At 40.9% G+C, this 20,102-nt stretch overlaps 1 protein-coding gene across 1 annotated transcript in view; it reads right to left on the bottom strand.

The window, feature by feature from the left end:
* The window catches only part of LOC113567517 (NACHT, LRR and PYD domains-containing protein 12-like), a 218,612-nt gene that overhangs the window by 18,039 nt on the left and 180,471 nt on the right, over nucleotides 1-20,102 (bottom strand). Inside the window, exon 12 of the mRNA XM_035521724.1 lies at nucleotides 13,887-14,063. Coding sequence (XP_035377617.1) covers nucleotides 13,887-14,063 — 177 coding nt within the window. The remainder of the gene's footprint in view (nucleotides 1-13,886; nucleotides 14,064-20,102) is intronic.

Below are 20,102 nucleotides of genomic sequence, written 5' to 3'. Positions count from 1 at the left end.
TAGGACTCAGAAATTAACCAGTAAGCAACATTGACAGAAACTATGTTAGCTACACCAAATCTACAGACAACCGAACAAACCAAAATAACCAACAACCTGGTAAACAAAACACAGGTCTTAAATCATTTAAATTAAATGTATTTAATTACTTAAATTAAATAAATTAATTACTTTAATTACTTAATTACTTAAATTATTTACTGATTTAATTACTTAAATTCCTTAAATTATTTACTGTAATTACAAAAATGTATAATGAGCACTAGAGAATGGGAAGGCAGTTTTTTTTAGATCAGATCAGGAGTATTGATTTCCAGGTCAGGTGTGTAGTGTCCAAGTCTTTTGTGTGTCGGTGTCCAGGTCAGGTGTGTGTGTGTGTGTGTGTGTGTGTGTGTGGTGTCCAGGTCAGGTGTGTGGCTGTCCAGTTGCTGGAAGACATAGGGAGGACACACAGCCCTGTGTTGCAGCCATGTTCACACATATTGACACTAACACACATTACAAAGGAAAATCAAATGTAAAATTATGTGTGCATGTCTTTGGCTACCCTCAGATCAGGTCATGTATATCATGTGCAGATGCTGTAAGACAGAGAATTAGAATGATCACACGTGAACACACATTCATCATTGTCAGGCATCAGACATACAAAATCACATATAAAATCAGTGTGAACTGATTAAAATGTGTGAACACATAAAAATGCTCAGACACACACACACTGGAGTCGTACCTGCCTGTTATGTTGTAATGTGACTTTGGTGTGAAGGTTTGGTTCTTATTGGGTTACATCAATAATGTTAATCAGCCAACACTAAACAGTTATGCATGTGCTCATTGTAATCATCCAGTGCACACCGGGGCTGTGTGTCTATATGGCGAGATTTATGATAAGTTTGGGCTTTATATTTAGGCCCCATGTTATCTTTACAAGTGAAAGATAGCAAGGTTGAGGGAACAAAGTGAGGTGGAGATGACTCGGTGGTTTTGAGTTCAGTGAAAATACTTTTTAATGGCATGAAAGTGCAACTGGTGCTGCTGCTCGTGGATGCAGCCGCACTAACCTTAAACAAATAACACCATGGAGCAGACTTGTGGGTGTGGCGGAAATAAGGTATAAGACCATGGCAAAAGAATGTGTTGGCAGAAATGTTGTTTATTATTTTGGGTTGGCTTAGACTGAATACATGTTCAGAGGTTATTTTCATGACTGGTGCAGATGCATTAATCCAGCACAGAATGACTAAATTATAAAAGGCGACTGAGTTAGACTGAATACGTGACCAGAGGTTGGGTTAGACTGGATACATGATCAGCGGTTGGGTTAGACTGGATACGTGATCAGAGGTTGGGTTAGACTGGATACGTGATCAGAGGTTGGGTTAGACTGGATACATGATCAGCGGTTGGGTTAGACTGGATACGTGATCAGAGGTTGGGTTAGACTGGATACGTGATCAGAGGTTGCGTTAGACTGGATACGTGATCAGAGGTTGGGTTAGACTGAATACGTGACCAGAGGTTGGGTTAGACTGGATACATGATCAGCGGTTGGGTTAGACTGGATACGTGATCAGAGGTTGGGTTAGACTGGATACGTGATCAGAGGTTGCGTTAGACTGGATACGTGATCAGAGGTTGGGTTAGACTGGATACATGATCAGAGGTTGGGTTAGACTGGATACGTGATCAGAGGTTGGGTTAGACTGGATACGTGATCAGAGGTTGCGTTAGACTGGATACGTGATCAGAGGTTGCGTTAGACTGGATACGTGATCAGAGGTTGGGTTAGACTGGATACGTGATCAGAGGTTGGGTTAGACTGGATACGTGATCAGAGGTTGGGTTAGACTGGATACGTGATCAGAGGTTGGGTTAGACTGGATACGTGATCAGAGGTTGGGTTAGACTGGATACGTGATCAGAGGTTGGGTTAGACTGGATACGTGATCAGAGGTTGCGTTAGACTGGATACGTGATCAGAGGTTGGGTTAGATTGGATACGTGATCAGAGGTTGGGTTAGACTGGATACGTGATCAGAGGTTGGGTTAGACTGGATACGTGATCAGAGGTTGGGTTAGACTGGATACGTGATCAGAGGTTGGGTTAGACTGGATACATGATCAGCGGTTGGGTTAGACTGGATACGTGATCAGAGGTTGCGTTAGACTGGATACGTGATCAGAGGTTGGGTTAGACTGGATACGTGATCAGAGGTTGGGTTAGACTGGATACGTGATCAGAGGTTGCGTTAGACTGGATACGTGATCAGAGGTTGGGTTAGATTGGATACGTGATCAGAGGTTGGGTTAGACTGGATACGTGATCAGAGGTTGGGTTAGACTGGATACGTGATCAGAGGTTGGGTTAGACTGGATACGTGATCAGAGGTTGGGTTAGACTGGATACGTGATCAGAGGTTGGGTTAGACTGGATACGTGATCAGAGGTTGGGTTAGACTGGATACGTGATCAGAGGTTGGGTTAGACTGGATACGTGATCAGAGATTGGGTTAGACTGGATACGTGATCAGAGGTTGGGTTAGACTGGATGCGTGATCAGAGGTTGGGTTAGACTGGATACGTGATCAGAGGTTGGGTTAGACTGGAATAGCGGAAAAATGCGGAACCCCCCCCCCGGCCATCTTCCTTGCCTTTGACAAATCAATACAAAAGACACATGGCCAAATTTATGGTTTTCTGACCGAACCTGGTGAACTCAAAAACCATAAAACTCCACTTGGAATAAGAAGGTATGTTCTGCCTTCTAAGATATTTAGATTTTGCTATGATTATTAAAAGTCCACATTCCCAAATCGCTACTGGAGTCTAACCTTTCCCAAAGGATCTTTTAAAAAATGTAACAGCAGTATAACATTTCAATTCTGCTTTGATTGGTTTTTGATTCATGTATCCACAGTGCCCTCCAGTGATGGCAACAGGATTCTCAACCTGAACCAGTTAACTGTGCCTTACCTCATCATAATAGACTGCAAAACATAACATTTCAGAACTATCATGAGCCAAAAATCCAACTGCTGCCATTGTTGGTCAATTATGGAATCTTCTTTCTCATTGTTAACTTATACAGCTTCATCTATGCCTTGCTATATTAGCCACTTATGAAACTATTGTGATAGTCATATACTCACATTATTATTTAAACAGTTATTAGTAAGTTGATTACCTCCTCAGCTTAGATACAGCGGGCTGAGGAAGCCTGCTTAAGTCATGGATGTCATTGGCAGAATGAATGCTACTAAGGTACTTACCTAATGTATCCTAATAATCAATTTTATTAGGAAAATATATAACTGTTTCCTTATATATTATTGTCTGTTTTATATTACTTATTTAATTTTAAAACACAAAAACCCAGTGCTCAGGTAAAGTTAGAATGGCGAATACATTCAATTTACTATGTCCAGAAACTAGTGTCTAATCTTAGATGCCAAGTGATTAGAAGAATGTGTACCTATTCTTTGTGTTTCATTTAATTTCCCTTTTCTTTTTTGTTTAAGACAATTTGAGGAACCAGCTCTGCAGGTTCAACCAGTCCTTTCAAAACACTCCGGAAAGCTGTTTTGTAACAGCTAAGTAGTAGACACAATGGAGAACAAGTGTCTGAAGCCCTCCAAAAAAAAAAAGAAGAAACTTCAAGTTTTGAACCTCTTGTGAGAAGAATTCATTCTTTAGAGTTACATTCTGTTTGTCTGTTCTTTGTGTAGTTAGTTCTAAACTTTTTTTCCCCACCATAACACTATCATTTAAACTTAGTTTGCTTTCGTTGTTGATAGAAATAAGATTAGTTCTGTTTGGCCAGCAGCAATTAATCTTAAATCATCAACTGGAAAGTCAAATAACCTAAGTCCATGGATAGTCACAAGACTAAAACAACCGCAAGCATCTTAGGAAGATTTGAGAGGCTTGAGAGATCTTTATGGATCTCTTCCTGAGCAGTCCTGGAATAGGACTGGAATCATATTTGAACATTTCCGGACAGTTCGGTATACACTTGAGCCATCGCTGGTACCAGAAGGACCCTGTAATTATGCACAGTTCGGATGAACCATGGATTATGCTATGTAATTTCCTCATGTATGGGCTGTCAAATAAATGAGTGAAAGTTTGCCACCTTGGAAATAAGGTCTTTCTATATTCATGTGAGATGCAAACACTCAGATACACACAACTCTCTAGTCTTCCTTATTAATATTGGTGGTGGTAGTGCTTTGCTTGCAATTGTTTTGTTGTTATTTGTATTATTATTATTATTATTATTATACTAAAAATAATGTGTGCGTGTATGTGCAAGTTACAGTAAAGACTGATGTTTGTGAGAAAAAGGTGTGTGTGTGTGTGTGTGTGTGTGTGTGTGTGTGTGTGAGTGTGTGAGTGAAAATGGTCCAGTGATAGACAGATACAGTCAAAACGTATGTGTGTGAGAGAGATACAGTCAGAGTGTGTGTATTACAACTAGTGACGATGTTCTTATGAGATAAAAACTGTGCAAGAGTATAAGCACAAGTATATGCTTGAGACAGAAATATACTGATTATGTGGGTGTGTATATAAAGAGACAATAAGTCAGTAACTCACTGTAGTTTCTCCAGTGTACAGCGTGGATCCCACAATACAGAAGAGAGCTGCTTCACTCCCGAGTCTCCTGGTTTATTGTGGTTCAGATTCAGCTCTCTCAGGTGTGATGAGGGGTTTGACCTCAGAGCTGAAGCCAGAGCAGCACAGCCTTCCTCTCTAATACTGCAGCCAGATAACCTGCAAATAGAAAAACTCCTCACATTTACAGCTCGACACACACACATCTCTCAAATTTACACACATACAAAAATACAGGCCATCACCATCAGTTTCTTTCTCTCTCACCCACAACTTGTGCACAGACATGAGTGCACGTGCGCGCACACACACACACAAAATGTCTCTTCTACACATTTGTAAACACACACTCAGAAATAAAGCTACACCACTCTTCACTAAACAACCCAAACATGCAAATGTGTGTGTGTGTGTGTATACATAGAGAAAGAGTGAGATAGAGGAGTGAGGGTGTGTAACACTGCTGTTAACCAGCCTGAAGAGAGAAGAACTCAACACTTACAGCTCAACACACACTCCACTGAGAGAGAGGAGTGTGGGTATGTGTATCTGATTGATACATGAAGAAGGTGTGTGCTTGTGTGTGTGTAGCTGTGTGTGTGTGTGTGTGTGTGTGTGTGTGTGTGTGTGATAGAGAGAGAGAGAGCAAGAGAGAGAGAGAGAGAGAGAGAGAGAGAGAGAGAGAGAGAGAGAGATACACTTACAGTGTGTGTGTGTGAGAGAGAGACAGTAACTCACTGTAGTTTCTCCAGTTTACAGTGTGGATCCTCCAGTAGAGCAGAGAGCTGCTTCACTCCTGATTCTCCTGCTTTATTGTGGCCCAGATTCAGCTCTTTGAGGTGTGATGAGGGGTTTGACCTCAGAGCTAAAGTCAGAGCAGCACAACCTTCCTCTCTAATACTGCAGTTAGACAGCCTGCAGAGAAAAATGAGAAAAACTTTCACTTGTAGCTCAACACACATAATCAAACACACAAACACACACATGTGCAATATATAACAAATCCATATTCACATCGCTTTGGTTGATTAGAAAACAATCTCACAACAGAGAGAAACATTATGTAATATTGCAAGTGTGTTTAATGAAGCTAAGACTAATATTATTCTTCTGATGAAACTTCAGCCTGGTCAGGGTGGGCTTTCACTCACCCTTGGGTGACGGACAGAACCCAGGACCCCCAATGGCCTAGCTGATGGCTTATCATGCTGACCTAGCTTTCTGATCTTTCCCCCTCATCTTAGGTGTCATAAAACTCACTGATTGAAATGTATGGAACTGTTACCAGCCTGGTTATGCTTCAAAGAACTGTGACCATAAATTACATCAGACTTTTCTTATCCCACATAGATATGTTCACAAATATATTTCTATTTGCCACAGATTCACAAAGTAACAACTTACTATTTAACCCACTATGATGTCAAATGGTAATCAGCCTGTAATATGTGGCTATTTTAATATAATCTTCAAATTGTGATGTTTGCTTCTATTATTTGATGTGTTCATGGTTTCATTATTCTTTTCAATACTTGTTCCTTATTCATTTGCATTATCCATCCTGATCAATTCAGTTATATGTTTCTATACTAACTGAGTTAGGAGTGATGTTCTAATTTTTGGTATATGAGAAATAATCACATATCAAACTAGCAACTTTCATGAGTTGAAACTGAATTATTAATCATTAATAAATTAGATAAAATTAATAAATTGAAAGAAACTGACAATGTGTGTGGGGTGTGTGTCTGTGTGAGCCAGAGAGAGAGAGAGAGACAGATATAATTAATGAGGAAAAGAGAGAACTGCAATTTATGTGTGCATGTGTCTGTATGGGAGAGAGAGGGATACCGTTATAGTGTGCGTGACGGGAAAAGACAGTGAAGGTGTGCTTATGTCTGTGTGAGTGTGGGTGTGTGTGTCTGTCTGTCTATAAAAAGATAGTGTGTGTCACAGTTACTCTCTCCCAGCTTCCGTGTTCCATGTTTTCCATGTCGTGTGTATTTTAGTTCCATTCCGTAGTTTCGTTTTCCCCAACCCTCATTTGATTTTCTACACCTGTTCCTCATTTCCAGTCTTGTTAAGTCCAGGTATTTAGAGCCTGTCTTGTGCCTTGTGTCTTGGCTGTTCATTGTTAGGCTTCATTGCATTTGTGTTTGGTTATTTTAATGGTTTTGAAAGCCCATAAGTTTTTACTCCGTGCCTTTGTGTTTATTCTAGCCTTTGTGTTTCCTAGTCTTTGTTATAGCCTGCTACCCCTGTTTGCCTTCCTATATTTTTTGTTCGTTTGATAACGTATCCGCATGCTCTCTGTGTTGGGTCTATGATCTTGGACTGCTACAATGACTGATTCTGGATTTGCCCATAATAAATCATGTCCGCCTCCTTACTGCTCACCGTTACAGTAAGTCAGTGACTCACTCTAGTTTCTCCAGTTTACAGTGTGGCTCCTCTAGTAGAGCAGAGAGCTGCTTCACTCCTGAGTCTCCTGGTTTATTGTGGTTCAGATTCAGCTCTCTCAGGTGTGATGAGGGGTTTGACCTCAGAGCTGAAGACAGAGCAGCAAAGCCCTTTGTTGTAATACAGCAGTTAACCAGCCTGCAGAGAGAAGGAAATGTCTCACACTTAAAGCTCAAAACACAGCCCAAAACACAATCTTTCAATCTTACACATATAATCAAAAATACATGCCTATGAACACCATCACTGTCTGTTTCTCTCCAACATGTACAAACACAAATATACTGTAAGAAATGCAAAGCAAGTTTATTTGTATAGCACATCTCATACACAACAGCAATTCAAAGGGCTTCACATAAAAATAGGAAAAGATACCCCGATATTTGTCACCTCAGCATGGTCTTTGCCAAGAAATGTAGTAAAAATGACAGCCATTTGTGGACTGCACAGCCATTTGTGGACAGGAAATCAGTAAGTTGCTTGAAAACAGTTCTCAATGATTTTCCCAGTAAACGATGAATTTGATATATTTCTGTAATTACCCAACCCCATTGCTTCCAAGTTTCTCTCTTTAAATAGCGGCTGCAACACTGCACTTTTTTAATGTCTTAGGAAAAACAACCAATAAGGGTGAGATGTTTACTATCTGAAGAATGTTGTGTGATATTGAGTGAAACACATTCTTTAAATGGGTACTAGCTAAGGTATCAAGGCTGGGCATAGATGATTTAAGGTGCCTCACTGTATTGATTAAATTGACATTGTTAATTGTGCTAAACTGGGACATTTTCATGATAACTTTACGTGGCGATGGACCAGTCACAGTTTCATTGGTGGATAGAGAAGCTAATAGCTTGTCTGATATTGAGATTTTTAAATAGATAGCGCAGGTGTACTTCCACCTTTCTGGCTGGCTCAAGAGATGTTTATAAAGTGTGGTGGTGCTGATTGAGTTAATATAGTTTCATTTAAGCATGTTTTAGTTAAAAACATAAAATCAGGTCTATGGGCTATAATAAAACCATTAATTAAATGAGATTTGTTCATGAGCAACCTAATATTAAAAAGAGCTGACTTAATAACCTTTGTGCTCTGCACCAAACACTGTGGCTCGTATCTTACATGATGCTGATTTACCATATTTACAGTATCTGAGATGAACTCTCTCTGTTTTTCTGTTTCTGATAAGCAGTGGAATGAGGGACATTACAGGCATGCTGTGTCTGAGCTTCTTTTGAAAACAAGTACTGCTAATGTTATCACTGTAGCAGCAGGGACTATATGATGGTGGGTGGGCTGATGTGGTAGAGAGCCAGTTGTGCTCGCTACCACATCATCTCACCCACCATCATATGCTGTAGAGGAAGGAGATATCCCAATCTCAAGTAGTGTGCCACATTGATACTCTTAGGTCTCTGCTGCTATGCTACAGTGATAACATTAGCAGGTCCCAGCTGCTACAGTGACAACATCTTTCTGGTGGTGATCGGGGCGCCACAGGCGGTGGCGGAGCTTGACGTTTCTTAGAAGACAGTCTGAGGGATGGAGGTAGGGATGAGGCAGTAGATGAGGATGGAGGAGGAGCTGGGCTGATATTACACTGGACCCAAGGCTGGCTGACCAAGAAGGTGACAGCCTTATCCCAGCCAATACCAGCTTCTCCTTTGTTGCTGGGAGGTTCATGTAGGGTGAGGGGGCAGTGGAGATGAAGTGGAGGGTGGAGAGGAATGGGAGTGGAGGACAGTGTAGAGCCCTCATGGGGGTTATTGGGTTCCCGGAGGCTGATAAGCTCCATCGTCGTCATGGCTCTCATCCAAGGTCTGCAGCCCCTTCAGGGCAACCACAGAGGGGGGAAGATGTTGTGGGTCTCGAACGATACAATGCACTGGTGGAAAGGAGTCCTTAGCTGCTTGTGCCAGTATTTTGTCACTGGCCATGGTGGATAGAAAATTAAGTTGTCTGTTAAGGTCTTCGCACCCTTCTTGTTTGTGTGTAGTCCAGCTCACCTAAACAATTTCCTATTTCCAAAAAACAGGTTGAAGTTGTCAATAAAAGTTGGCAGACCTGCAGCTTTTGTGTAGACATGTGTTTAATCTGAATAAACTTGAGAAAAATATTTGTTCTCCATGCAGGTGAGGAACTCTGATTAATGTTTGAATGCCAAGTATTCTAATTGTGTTGAAGAGGTTATTAAAGTCCTTTTTTAATAACTCATACTCCTGCTTTCTTGTGTCATTTTAGCCAACATGCACGATAAGCTGCTTCACCGTTGTATAGTCAGTCAGTATTGTTGGCAGTTTACTATGTAACCGATGTTCAGCTCACAGCGAACTATATGTTTCGCATATTTCATGCCACTGATGGTCTCATCTTCTGTTATGAGGGTGTCAACCGTGTCCACAGGCTGAGACTCTGTGGCCATGCTGTAGTGCTCAAGCTGGGGGGGCAGTGGGTCAAATGTGCCCTGCAGATGAAGTGATCTCATATTAGGCTAAAGTCTCTGATCAGCTGTGTTAGCTTTAACATCAGCATTTCCAGTAGGAGAACAAATGCTGTTAGTTGGGGGAGAACACCACAGAGCCATATGTAGCACATCGTTTGGGTTTGGCCCTGACCCGGATCCAGTGATTATTCCTGTCGTCTGTACTCATGGTACTGGCTCTGTTCATGGATTCCATGGGTCTGGCTCTGTGTCTCCACTGCTTGCTGCTCCACTAAGCCGCTGGAAGGTGGTCCATTGCCGGCACTCACACTCTGTTTCTTTTCGTCAAGTACCAGAATGCCAGCTTTTAACTCGCATAACAAGCTCTAAAAACCCATTTCCATTACTGTCATTTTCTGTAGGTGACTGCAACAATTTTGACAGCACATATGCTCAGAAACCAGAAGAGCCATTTTCTGATGTTTCTTTCCAACAGGAATTTTCCTGCTCTAGTATCCATGGAACTAATCTTAAAAATGTGAAAATTACACGAAAAAGCAACGACTTTCATAGTTTCATGGTTCTTTGAAATAATCTGAGATACCCAAACTTGTAAAAAGAACTTTCTGAAAGAAAGCAGAGGCATAGGAAACATATAAAGAAGTAGGAGGTAAGCAGAGAAGCGTCTAAATAGCAAGGAAGCAGTATGTGTAATCATTTTCGTCTCTTTCACACAAACACACAGGCACGACTAATTACATTCACAAACATGCACACACACACACGCACCACCACACAAAGACACGCAGGCGAACAGACACACAAGCAGGCAAACACAGACCTGCATGCACTCACCACAAACACAGGCACAACATGTAAAATATCAGGCACACACAAACATAATCTACAGTGTACACGCATTCTCTCTCTCTCTGTCTCTCTCTGTCTCTCTCTGTCTCTCTCTCACACACACACACCTTTCCTGATTCAGTTGTTTTTGTTTTTTGTGTATGTTGTGTGGTGCCCTTTCATTTGTATATGTGTATTTGTGAAAGAAAAGATGCAATTTATGTGTGTGTGTGTGTGTGTGTGTGTGTGTGTGTGTGTGTGTGTGTGTGTGGTAGACGAACACCATTATGTCTGTGTTTGTGTATGTGACAAAAATGCAATCGTGTGTTTGTGTGTGTACAGAAACAAGTAGTCAGTAACTCACTGTAGTTTCTCCAGTTTACAGTGTGGATCCTCCAGTAGAGCAGAGAGCTGCTTCACTCCCGAGTCTCCTGGTTTATTGTAGTTCAGATTCAGCTCTCTCAGGTGTGATGAGGGGTTTGACCTCAGAGCTGAAGCCAGAGCAGCAAAGCCCTTTGTTGTAATACAGCAGTTAACCAGCCTGCAGAGAGAAGGAAATGTCTCACACTTAAAGCTCAACACACAGCCCAAAACACAATCTTTCAATCTTACACATATAATCAAAAATACATGCCTATGCACACCATCACTGTCTGTTTCTCTCCAACATGTACAAACACAAATATACTGTAAGAAATGCAAGGCGAGTTTATTTGTATAGCACATCTCATACACAACAGCAATTCAAAGGGCTTCACATAAAAATAGGAAAAGATACTCCGATATTTGTCACCTCAGGATGGTCTTTGCCAAGAAAGGTAGTAAAAATGACAGCCATTTGTGGACTGCACAGCCATTTGTGGACTGCACAGCCATTTGTGGACTACACAGCCATTTGTGGACAGGAAATCAGTAAGTTGCTTGAAAACAGTTCTCAATGATTTTCCCAGTAAACGATGAATTTGATATATTTCTGTAATTACCCAACCCCATTGCTTCCAAGTTTCTCTCTTTAAATAGCAGCTGCAACACTGCATTTTTTTATGTCTTAGGAAAAACAACCAATAAGGGTGAGATGTTTACTATCTGAAGAATGTTGTGTGATATTGAGTGAAACACATTCTTTAAATGGATACTAGCTAAGGTATCAAGGCTGGGCATAGATGATTTAAGGTGCCTCACTGTATTGATTAAATTGATATTTTTAATTGCGCTAAACTGGGACATTTTCATGATAATTTAACGTGGTGATGGACCAGTCACAGTTTCATTGGTGGATAGCTTGTCTGATATTGAGATTTTTAAATAGATAGCGCAGGTGTACTTCCACCTTTCTGGCTGGCTCAAGAGATGTTTATAAAGTGTGGTGGTGCTGATTGAGTTAATATAGTTTCATTTAAGCATGTTTTAGTTAAAAACATAAAATCAGGTCTATGGGCTATAATAAAACCATTAATTAAATGAGATTTGTTCATGAGCAACCTAATATTAAAAAGAGCTGACTTAATAACCTTTGTGCTCTGCACCAAACACTGTGGCTCGTATCTTACATGATGCTGATTTGCCATATTTACAGTATCTGAGATGAACTCTCTCTGTTTTTCTGTTTCTGATAAGCAGTGGAATGAGGGACATTACAGGCATGCTGTGTCTGAGCTTCTTTTGAAAACATGTACTGCTAATGTTAGCACTGTAGCAGCAGGGACTATATGATGGTGGGTGGGCTGATGTGGTAGAGAGCCAGTTGTGCTCGCTACCACATCATCTCACCCACCATCATATGCTGTAGAGGAAGGAGATATCCCAATCTCAAGTAGTGTGCCACATTGATACTCTTAGGTCTCTGCTGCTATGCTACAGTGATAACATTAGCAGGTCCCAGCTGCTACAGTGACAACATCTTTCTGGTGGTGATCGGGGCGCCACAGGCAGTGGCGGAGCTTGACGTTTCTTAGAGGACAGTCTGAGGGATGGAGGTAGGGATGAGGCACAATCTACAAACACAGTTTACAGTGTACACGCATTCTCTCTCTCTCTCTCACACGCACACCTTTCCTGATTCAGTTGATTTTGTATGCTTTTGTTGTTTGTGTATGTTGTGTGGTGCCCCTGCAATTGTATATGTGTATTTGTGAAAGAAAAGATGCAATTTATGTGTGTGTGTGGTGTGTGTGGTAGATGTCTGTGTTTGTGTATGTGACAAAAAAGGAGTCGTGTGTGTGTGTGTATAAAGAGACAGTAAGTCAGTAACTCACTGTAGTGTCTCCAGTGTACAGTGTGGATCCTCCAGTAGACCAGAGAGCTGCTTCACTCCTGAGTCTCCTGGTTTATTGTAGCCAAGGTTCAGCTCTCTCAGGTGTGATGAGGGGTTTGACCTCAGAGCTGAAGTCAAAGCAGTAAAGCCTTGCATTCTAATACTGCCCAAAGTCAGCCTACAGAGATAAGGAGAAAAACTCCTGACACTTACAGCTCAACACACACACACACACACACACACACACACACACACACACACACACACACACACACACACACACACACACACACACACACAGATACAAGTATGCAAACACACAAAAAAAAGTGCAGACATATGTACACCATCACTGTATCTTTCTCTGTCACACATACAAATGTATATCGTAATGGTGTTCCCTTATTTTTCTCAAGAATACACACAATCATGCATGCCTGCCCACACACACACACAAAAATGTGCGCATGCATGCAAGGACACATACACACTGACACACAAACACACACAAATGAACACAGACACACCCATTGACTCACATACACAGGCACAAAGTATACATGTACACACACATAGGCACACAAACACATAAAATATCTGTCACACAACATATTACGCCACACAGACACACACAGTTCAGTTAGTACACAAACTACAAATGTTCTTTACAATCTCTACGTCACAAAACTCACAAGACTAATTGAATATCAGAGCATCGCAATTATATTTGTTGATACACACACACACACACACACAAACACACACACACACAATGTACATGCATCTACCCACATGTGCTCACACAGTCTTGGAGAAAAACAGTCACAAACAGTCAACAGCAACACACTGACAACACACACAGAAACACAGACATGAAGGGAAACAATACACACACACACACACATAGGCAAACATAGACATGCATGCAGGCAAACAGACCCACCAAGGTAAACACAGACATACACACTCAGTCACACAAGCACACATGCATGACACACAAAATATATATCACTCACAAATACACTCTATAATGTATACATATTCTCTGTCTCTTTCACACACACACACACACACACACACACACACACACACACACACACACACACACACACACACCTTCGCTTATTCATAGTTGATTTTGTATATATTTGTTGCTTGTTTCAAAGAAAATAATTTATGTGTGTACGTGTATGCCAGAGAGAAAAACACCGTTATGTATGTGCTTTTGTATATGACAGACACAATGATGTATGTAAATAAAGAGACAGTAAGTCAGTAACTCACTCTAGTTTCTCCAGTTTACAGTGTGGATCCTCCAGTAGAGCAGAGAGCCGCTTCACTCCTGAGTCTCCTGGTTCATTGTAGTTCAGATTCAGCTCTCTCAGGTGTGATGAGGGGTTTGACCTCAGAGCTGAAGCCAGAGCAGCACAACCTTCCTCTCTAATACTGCAGCCTGATAACCTGCAAAGAGAAAAATAGCATATCTATGTTTGACAGTATTTGCGTAACATCTATTATTTGGCTGAACTATTATTTGATTAAACGTTTGATTAAATGAGGGCGTTCTGGCATGGTCAGATGGTCAGAGGTGGCCATTAGGTTTCTATTCAGGTATTGAAAAGTGGAATTTCTACAAAAGCAGGAACTTGAATATAGGAGATTATTAATACATTTGTTCATTAGATATACCCAAAAAAGTGCAAATTGATCAAAACTATGTGATTGTATATAGTAAGTAAATGTAGATATACATCAATCAGTCACCTTCACATATTGCAAGCAGACTAGCAGAGATGAAAAATCTCTTCCCTCAAATTCATCTTCTCACTTAAAAGCTTTTCAGTCACTCCCTCAGTTTCACTTGCTCTCACATGCATTTCCAGTCGCTTGCACGCATTTTCACTCTCATGCATCCTTGCACAGCTTTTGTCATAAACAGTGATTCATAACTTGCTGCAGTGCCCAAAGAGCAATTGGGGGTTAGGTGCCTTGTTCAGGGGTACTTCAGCCATGGATGTTACTGGTTCAGTGGATTGAACTGCCAACCTTTCAGTCCCAAGCCAACTTCTATTACCCGTAGGCCACTGCTGCCCAGAAAATGCAAAATTGGAGCTACTGGCCAAACAGTTGCTCATTGAGACAGTATGCAACACCTTCAGTATAAGTTTATCTTGCCCACTAAATCTTACCCACTGAACAAGGGTCTAAATTATTACCATGAATTCAATAAAAGAAGATTTGTTTTATTTTAATGTCATTTATTTTAATACAACTTTTGAGAATGCTTAATTGCCAGTAATTTATGTTGGCGTTAACAATGTACTTAGGCTTCTGTGTCTAGTCTTATGGTGCTTTTGGGAAACTCACCCCCAGTGCAGTAATGCGTTTATGACTGAAAATACTCACAGAGCTTTTCTGGATGCTGTGATCACGGGCAGCAGTCTCAGTAGACATGCCTCTGATGGGTCATATTTCCTCAGGTCAAACTCGTCCAACTTCTCTTCTGAGTTCAGCAACACAAACACCAGAGCTGACCACTGAGCAGGAGAGAGCCTGGCTCCACTGAGACAATGGTCACCACCTCTGTTCAGGTGTGTATGGACTTCTTGCTCTAGAGAATGATCATTCAGTTCATTCAGACAGTGGAACAGATTGATGGATTTCTCTGGAGAGGGATTTGTACTGATCATTTTCTTTATGTATTTCACTGTTTCCTCTTTGCTGTGAGAGCTGCTTCCTGTCTGTGTCAGTAGGCCTCCTAAGGGAGTCTGATTGGACTCCAGTGAGAGACCCAGAAGGAAACGGAGGAAAAGGTCCAGGTGTCCATTTTGACTCTGTAAGGCCTTGTCCACTGCATTCATAAGGAAATCAGACATTGTTTTTGATCCTGTAATCCCACTTAGGAATCCAGTGGATTGCTGTTCTGGCAAATCTCTTTTGGATATGAAGAAGAGAAATGCATATAAAGCAGCCAGAAACTCCTGAATGCTCAGATGTACAAAGCTGAATGCCTTCCCCAGGTGCAGCATAAACTCTTTTCTGAAGATTTGGGTACACACTCCGGAGTACACTGACACTTCTTTGACATCAATGCCAAACTCTTTCAGATCTTCCTCATAGAAGACAGGGTTGCCCTTTTCCAGCAGTTCAAAAGCTAGTTTTCCCAATACCAGAATTCTCTCTTTAGTCTGAGAGTCAGTGTCAATTTTTCCATGGTACTTTCTGTCCTTGTGTTTAGTCTGAAAGATCAGGAAGTGTGTGAACATTTGAGTCAGAGTCTTGGGGATCTCTCCACTCTCTGCTTCATCCAACATTCTCTCTAGAACAGTGGCTGCAATCCAACAGAAGACTGGAATGTGACACATGATGTAGAGACTTCTTGATGACTTCATGTGTGTGATGATTCTATTGGCCAGGCTCTGATCACTGATTCTCTTCCTGAAGTACTCCTCTTTCTGAGGGTCACTGAACCCTCGTACCTCTGTTAACAGGTCAACACACTCAGGAGGGATCTGATTGGCTGCTGCTGGTCGAGAGGTTATCCAGAGGAGAGAAGAGGGAAACAGATTCCCCTTGATGAGGTTTGTCAGCAGCACATCCACTGAGGTTGACTCTGTTACATCACACAATCTCTCATTGTTCTGGAAATCTAGAGGAAGTCGACACTCATCCAGGCCATCAAAGATGAACATGACTTTGTAAACATCACAGTCTATTAATTGTAGTTGTTCTGTTTCTGGGAAAAAATCATGAAGCAGATCCATCAGACTAAACATTTTTTTCTTCATTAAATTCAGCTCTCTAAAAGGAATTGGAAATATGAAGTTGACATCCTGATTTGTTCTTCCTTCAGCCCAGTCCAGAATGAACTTCTGCACAGCGACTGTTTTTCCAATTCCAGCAACTCCTTTAGTCAGCAATCTTTTGATGGGTTTGTGTTTAAAGAGGTCGTTGCATTTGATGGGTGTTGCTGGTCTCCTGGATGCTGTCTCAATCTGTCTCACCTCATGTTCATTACTGATATCTCCACTCCCCCCCTCTGTGATGTAGAGCTCTGTGTAGATCTCATTTAGAAGGGTTGAGGTTACGTGCTGTGAGAATCCTTCATGAAATTCCTGATATTCCTTCTCCAGTTTTGATTTGTGGAGTTTAGATTTTTCAATCCATCCTAATAAGAAAACACAAAGGCCATTACATTTTAATTTTAATGTATTTCTATCCCTCTGCTCAAGAAAAAGTTCAGTTGTAGTATGCCTGGCAACCTATCTTTTGGAAAAGATTACAATTACATCACATTTTTCTTCTTTTTTCTTTAATCCCTATTTATCTCGCTGGCTGTTGAAAAGGCACCCACCCTGTGAAGCTTGTATTGTGAATTTCTGTCCGCAACAAATACATCCTGAACCGTTTAATATACGGACTCTGGTCCAACTGCCTTTTGAAGGTCTCAGCAATGATTTGTGGTTTTTAATAAATTTAAGTTTTAAAAACTAAAAACCTCCTATAAAAATGAACAGTGGAATTTTCTAACTGCCAGTGACATCACAACAGGCCACTGTCTCAGACAGAGCAAACGCGCATGACCTCTCCTCTTATCCTCTCTTTCTTCACACTTCTGCCATATACACATGCATGCTAACACACGCAGTCACACATGCCTGTGCGCACATTTAAACACACACGTGTGCATGCATACACACACACATCTGGGACTCCATAGCAACCATGTGGTAACACAATAGCAACCACCTGGGATACCATAGCAACAACCTAGCAAGACCATAAAAATCACCTAGCAACTGTAACAGTGGCCCGAGTGCCACAGGGCGTGGAGCAGGACGCAGAGACTCCCTCAATTTGGTGATACATTTAATAACATAAAACATATATGACACTTGAGGCACTCACACATAACAACAGACAGTGTAGACAATAACAATGACACTTAAATGCTGGATCACGCTAACAGTGGATATATAAACAACAAAACTAACACTAACAATGACCATTGACAAGGCTCACACAGGCAGGGGTTTAAATAGACAGACATTTAGCATCAACTTCTGCACAGGTGTGTGCCATCACGGAAGGTGTGGCTATAAACAATGGTTGAAGCCCCCTTGCACGCGGCAGGCTGTTCCACTTGACTTGGGTGGGGGGGGGGGGGGGGGGGGGGGGTTATTGTTATTCCTCATACTTCTTATTCTTCTTCGGTTTTCTGCAATTAATACAGCCCAAACCACTTAATGTACATACATTTCTGCACCTATGTTGAGTAACTGAAACTCTACTACTTATTGTCTGGTATTGTTTGTTACTGTTATTATTGTTCTTATTGTTGTCTAGCATAGATGTTATGTTTACTTTGCACTTCTAGGTGTCAGCAATGAATCCTGTATTTCAGCAGTATTCTAGTTCAACAGTAGCCTGAACTCTAACCTACCGTACTGGCTAGGATACATTCTGTGGATATAATAATGGAGCCTGACTTGACTGGCTCGATGTTGGGTCAACTTGAGGCAGACTTGATTGTTTAACTTTCATATCCTGTATGCTTAATCAGATATTTTTAATTCCAATTTTAAATCTAAATCTGGCATATTGAATTTCAGCAAAATTAATATATATTCGAATTTGTAATATTTGAATTTTTGATTTTAAATTTGTTAACATAGTAAAATGTGAAAATTGCGACTGCCCGAGTGCCGCAGGGCAAGGAGCAGTACGCACAAACGTCTCTTGACAAAGACAGACATTTATTACACACAACAAAACAATACAGGTTACATCACTCACAGCGAACAAACAGTGCAGCGTGATATAAACAAGCACACGAACATAAGCATGAGAGCAAAACACACAAACACTGACACTAACATGGACCAGAACAATGACCGACAACCACTCTAGTACACAGGGGTTTAAATAGATACATAAACAATAGATGCAACAAAGAGCAGATGGGCCGTGGTTACAAAGAAGACAGTCACAGTGAACACAATCAACACTCTATTGCACAGTACTTTAGCTCCAATTTACATCTACAGTGCAAGTACTGCTCCCGGTTCGGCCATCTTGGTGGCTTCAAAAATTCATAACGGGAGTCAATGTTCAGAATTCAAATTCCAATTGTCGTCGTTGATGTCACAATAAGCCACTCAGTTCCACATACCCAGCACACATTTACTGTCCCTCCTCTCTGCCTCTTCATATGTCTGCCAAATACATACACGCTAACACGCACACACACCTGGGACTCTATAGCAACCACTTGGTAACACCCTAGCAATCAGCTGATATACAATAGCAAACAGTTAGTAACCACCTAGTAAAACTCAAGATGCCATAGCAACCAACCACCTGGCAAGACCATAAAAACCAGTTAGCAACCACCTTGCAGCTATATGTACACACACACACACACACACACACACACACACACACACACACACACACACACACTTTCAGCTCATTTCAAGCACTATAGATTTCCTTCAGGAAATGCAAATCTAGTTATTATTGTTGTGTTCTACTACCACACACCTCCATTTGTGTGATGTATCATTTTAGGTTTAAAGTAATTAACATTGTCTTGTGTACTTAATGTATTTATTGCTATTTTCTGCACCACCCCCCAGGGCTGAGACACTGTATCGTACACTTATGTAGTCCTGTGTACTGCATTGTGCTCTTTATATGCCTCATCATGGTCTGGAAGGTTGGACATTTCATCCCAATGTAAACAAATTATATTAAGGAATGATAAATTTGACTTGATAGACAAATACTATTAGTAAGAGAAGAATTACATTAAATGAGCAGCTATGTCCATATTCAGATGTCACTGTCAGTAAATAAGCAGTGACATCCATAAGCAGATGTAATTAATCAGTGATTTGTATAAACAGACCTTCATTGAGACTCCCTGAAAAGCCTTCAGTCTGAACTGTGCTTTTGCTGGAACTGGACTTTTCTTCAGCTGGAGCAGAGAACATTAGAAAATCAGAACTTGACTAATTTAATTATCTATATTACTGAACAGAGAGGAATAAATATCTCCTACATAATGAGGATTCACAGACTGAAAACTGTGGGCTGTTATAATCATATATACACACCAAGTCATTACAAATAAATATTAATTATGATCGCTCATGAAAGATGCTCATTTGGAAAAACAAATTCATCTCTTACCTCCATATGTAATGTTTAATGTCACTGATCCTTGAATCTGATTCCCATGCAGCACAGGAGCACAGATGTTCCCTCCTGTCTGAGCTGTGATGTTGGTCTGCACTAATTCATCCATTTTCACAACTTGCTTCTGTTATTTTCTCTACTCCACATGACAGAAGACACAGAAATGTAAACAGGGGACACACACACGCATGCACTCACAAGCATGCACCTAGTCACATTGGCTTAGATAAATAGCAAAGTGTTACCTGTGTTTAAATAAACTCTGTGTTGTTATTTAAAGTATTCCTTCCTGTAAACAGA

Source organism: Electrophorus electricus, chromosome 22 (assembly GCF_013358815.1).
Source record: "Electrophorus electricus isolate fEleEle1 chromosome 22, fEleEle1.pri, whole genome shotgun sequence".
Classification (NCBI taxonomy): domain Eukaryota; kingdom Metazoa; phylum Chordata; class Actinopteri; order Gymnotiformes; family Gymnotidae; genus Electrophorus; species Electrophorus electricus.
Note: the sequence above shows the minus strand (reverse complement) of the source record. Positions and strands in the feature narration are given on the sequence as shown.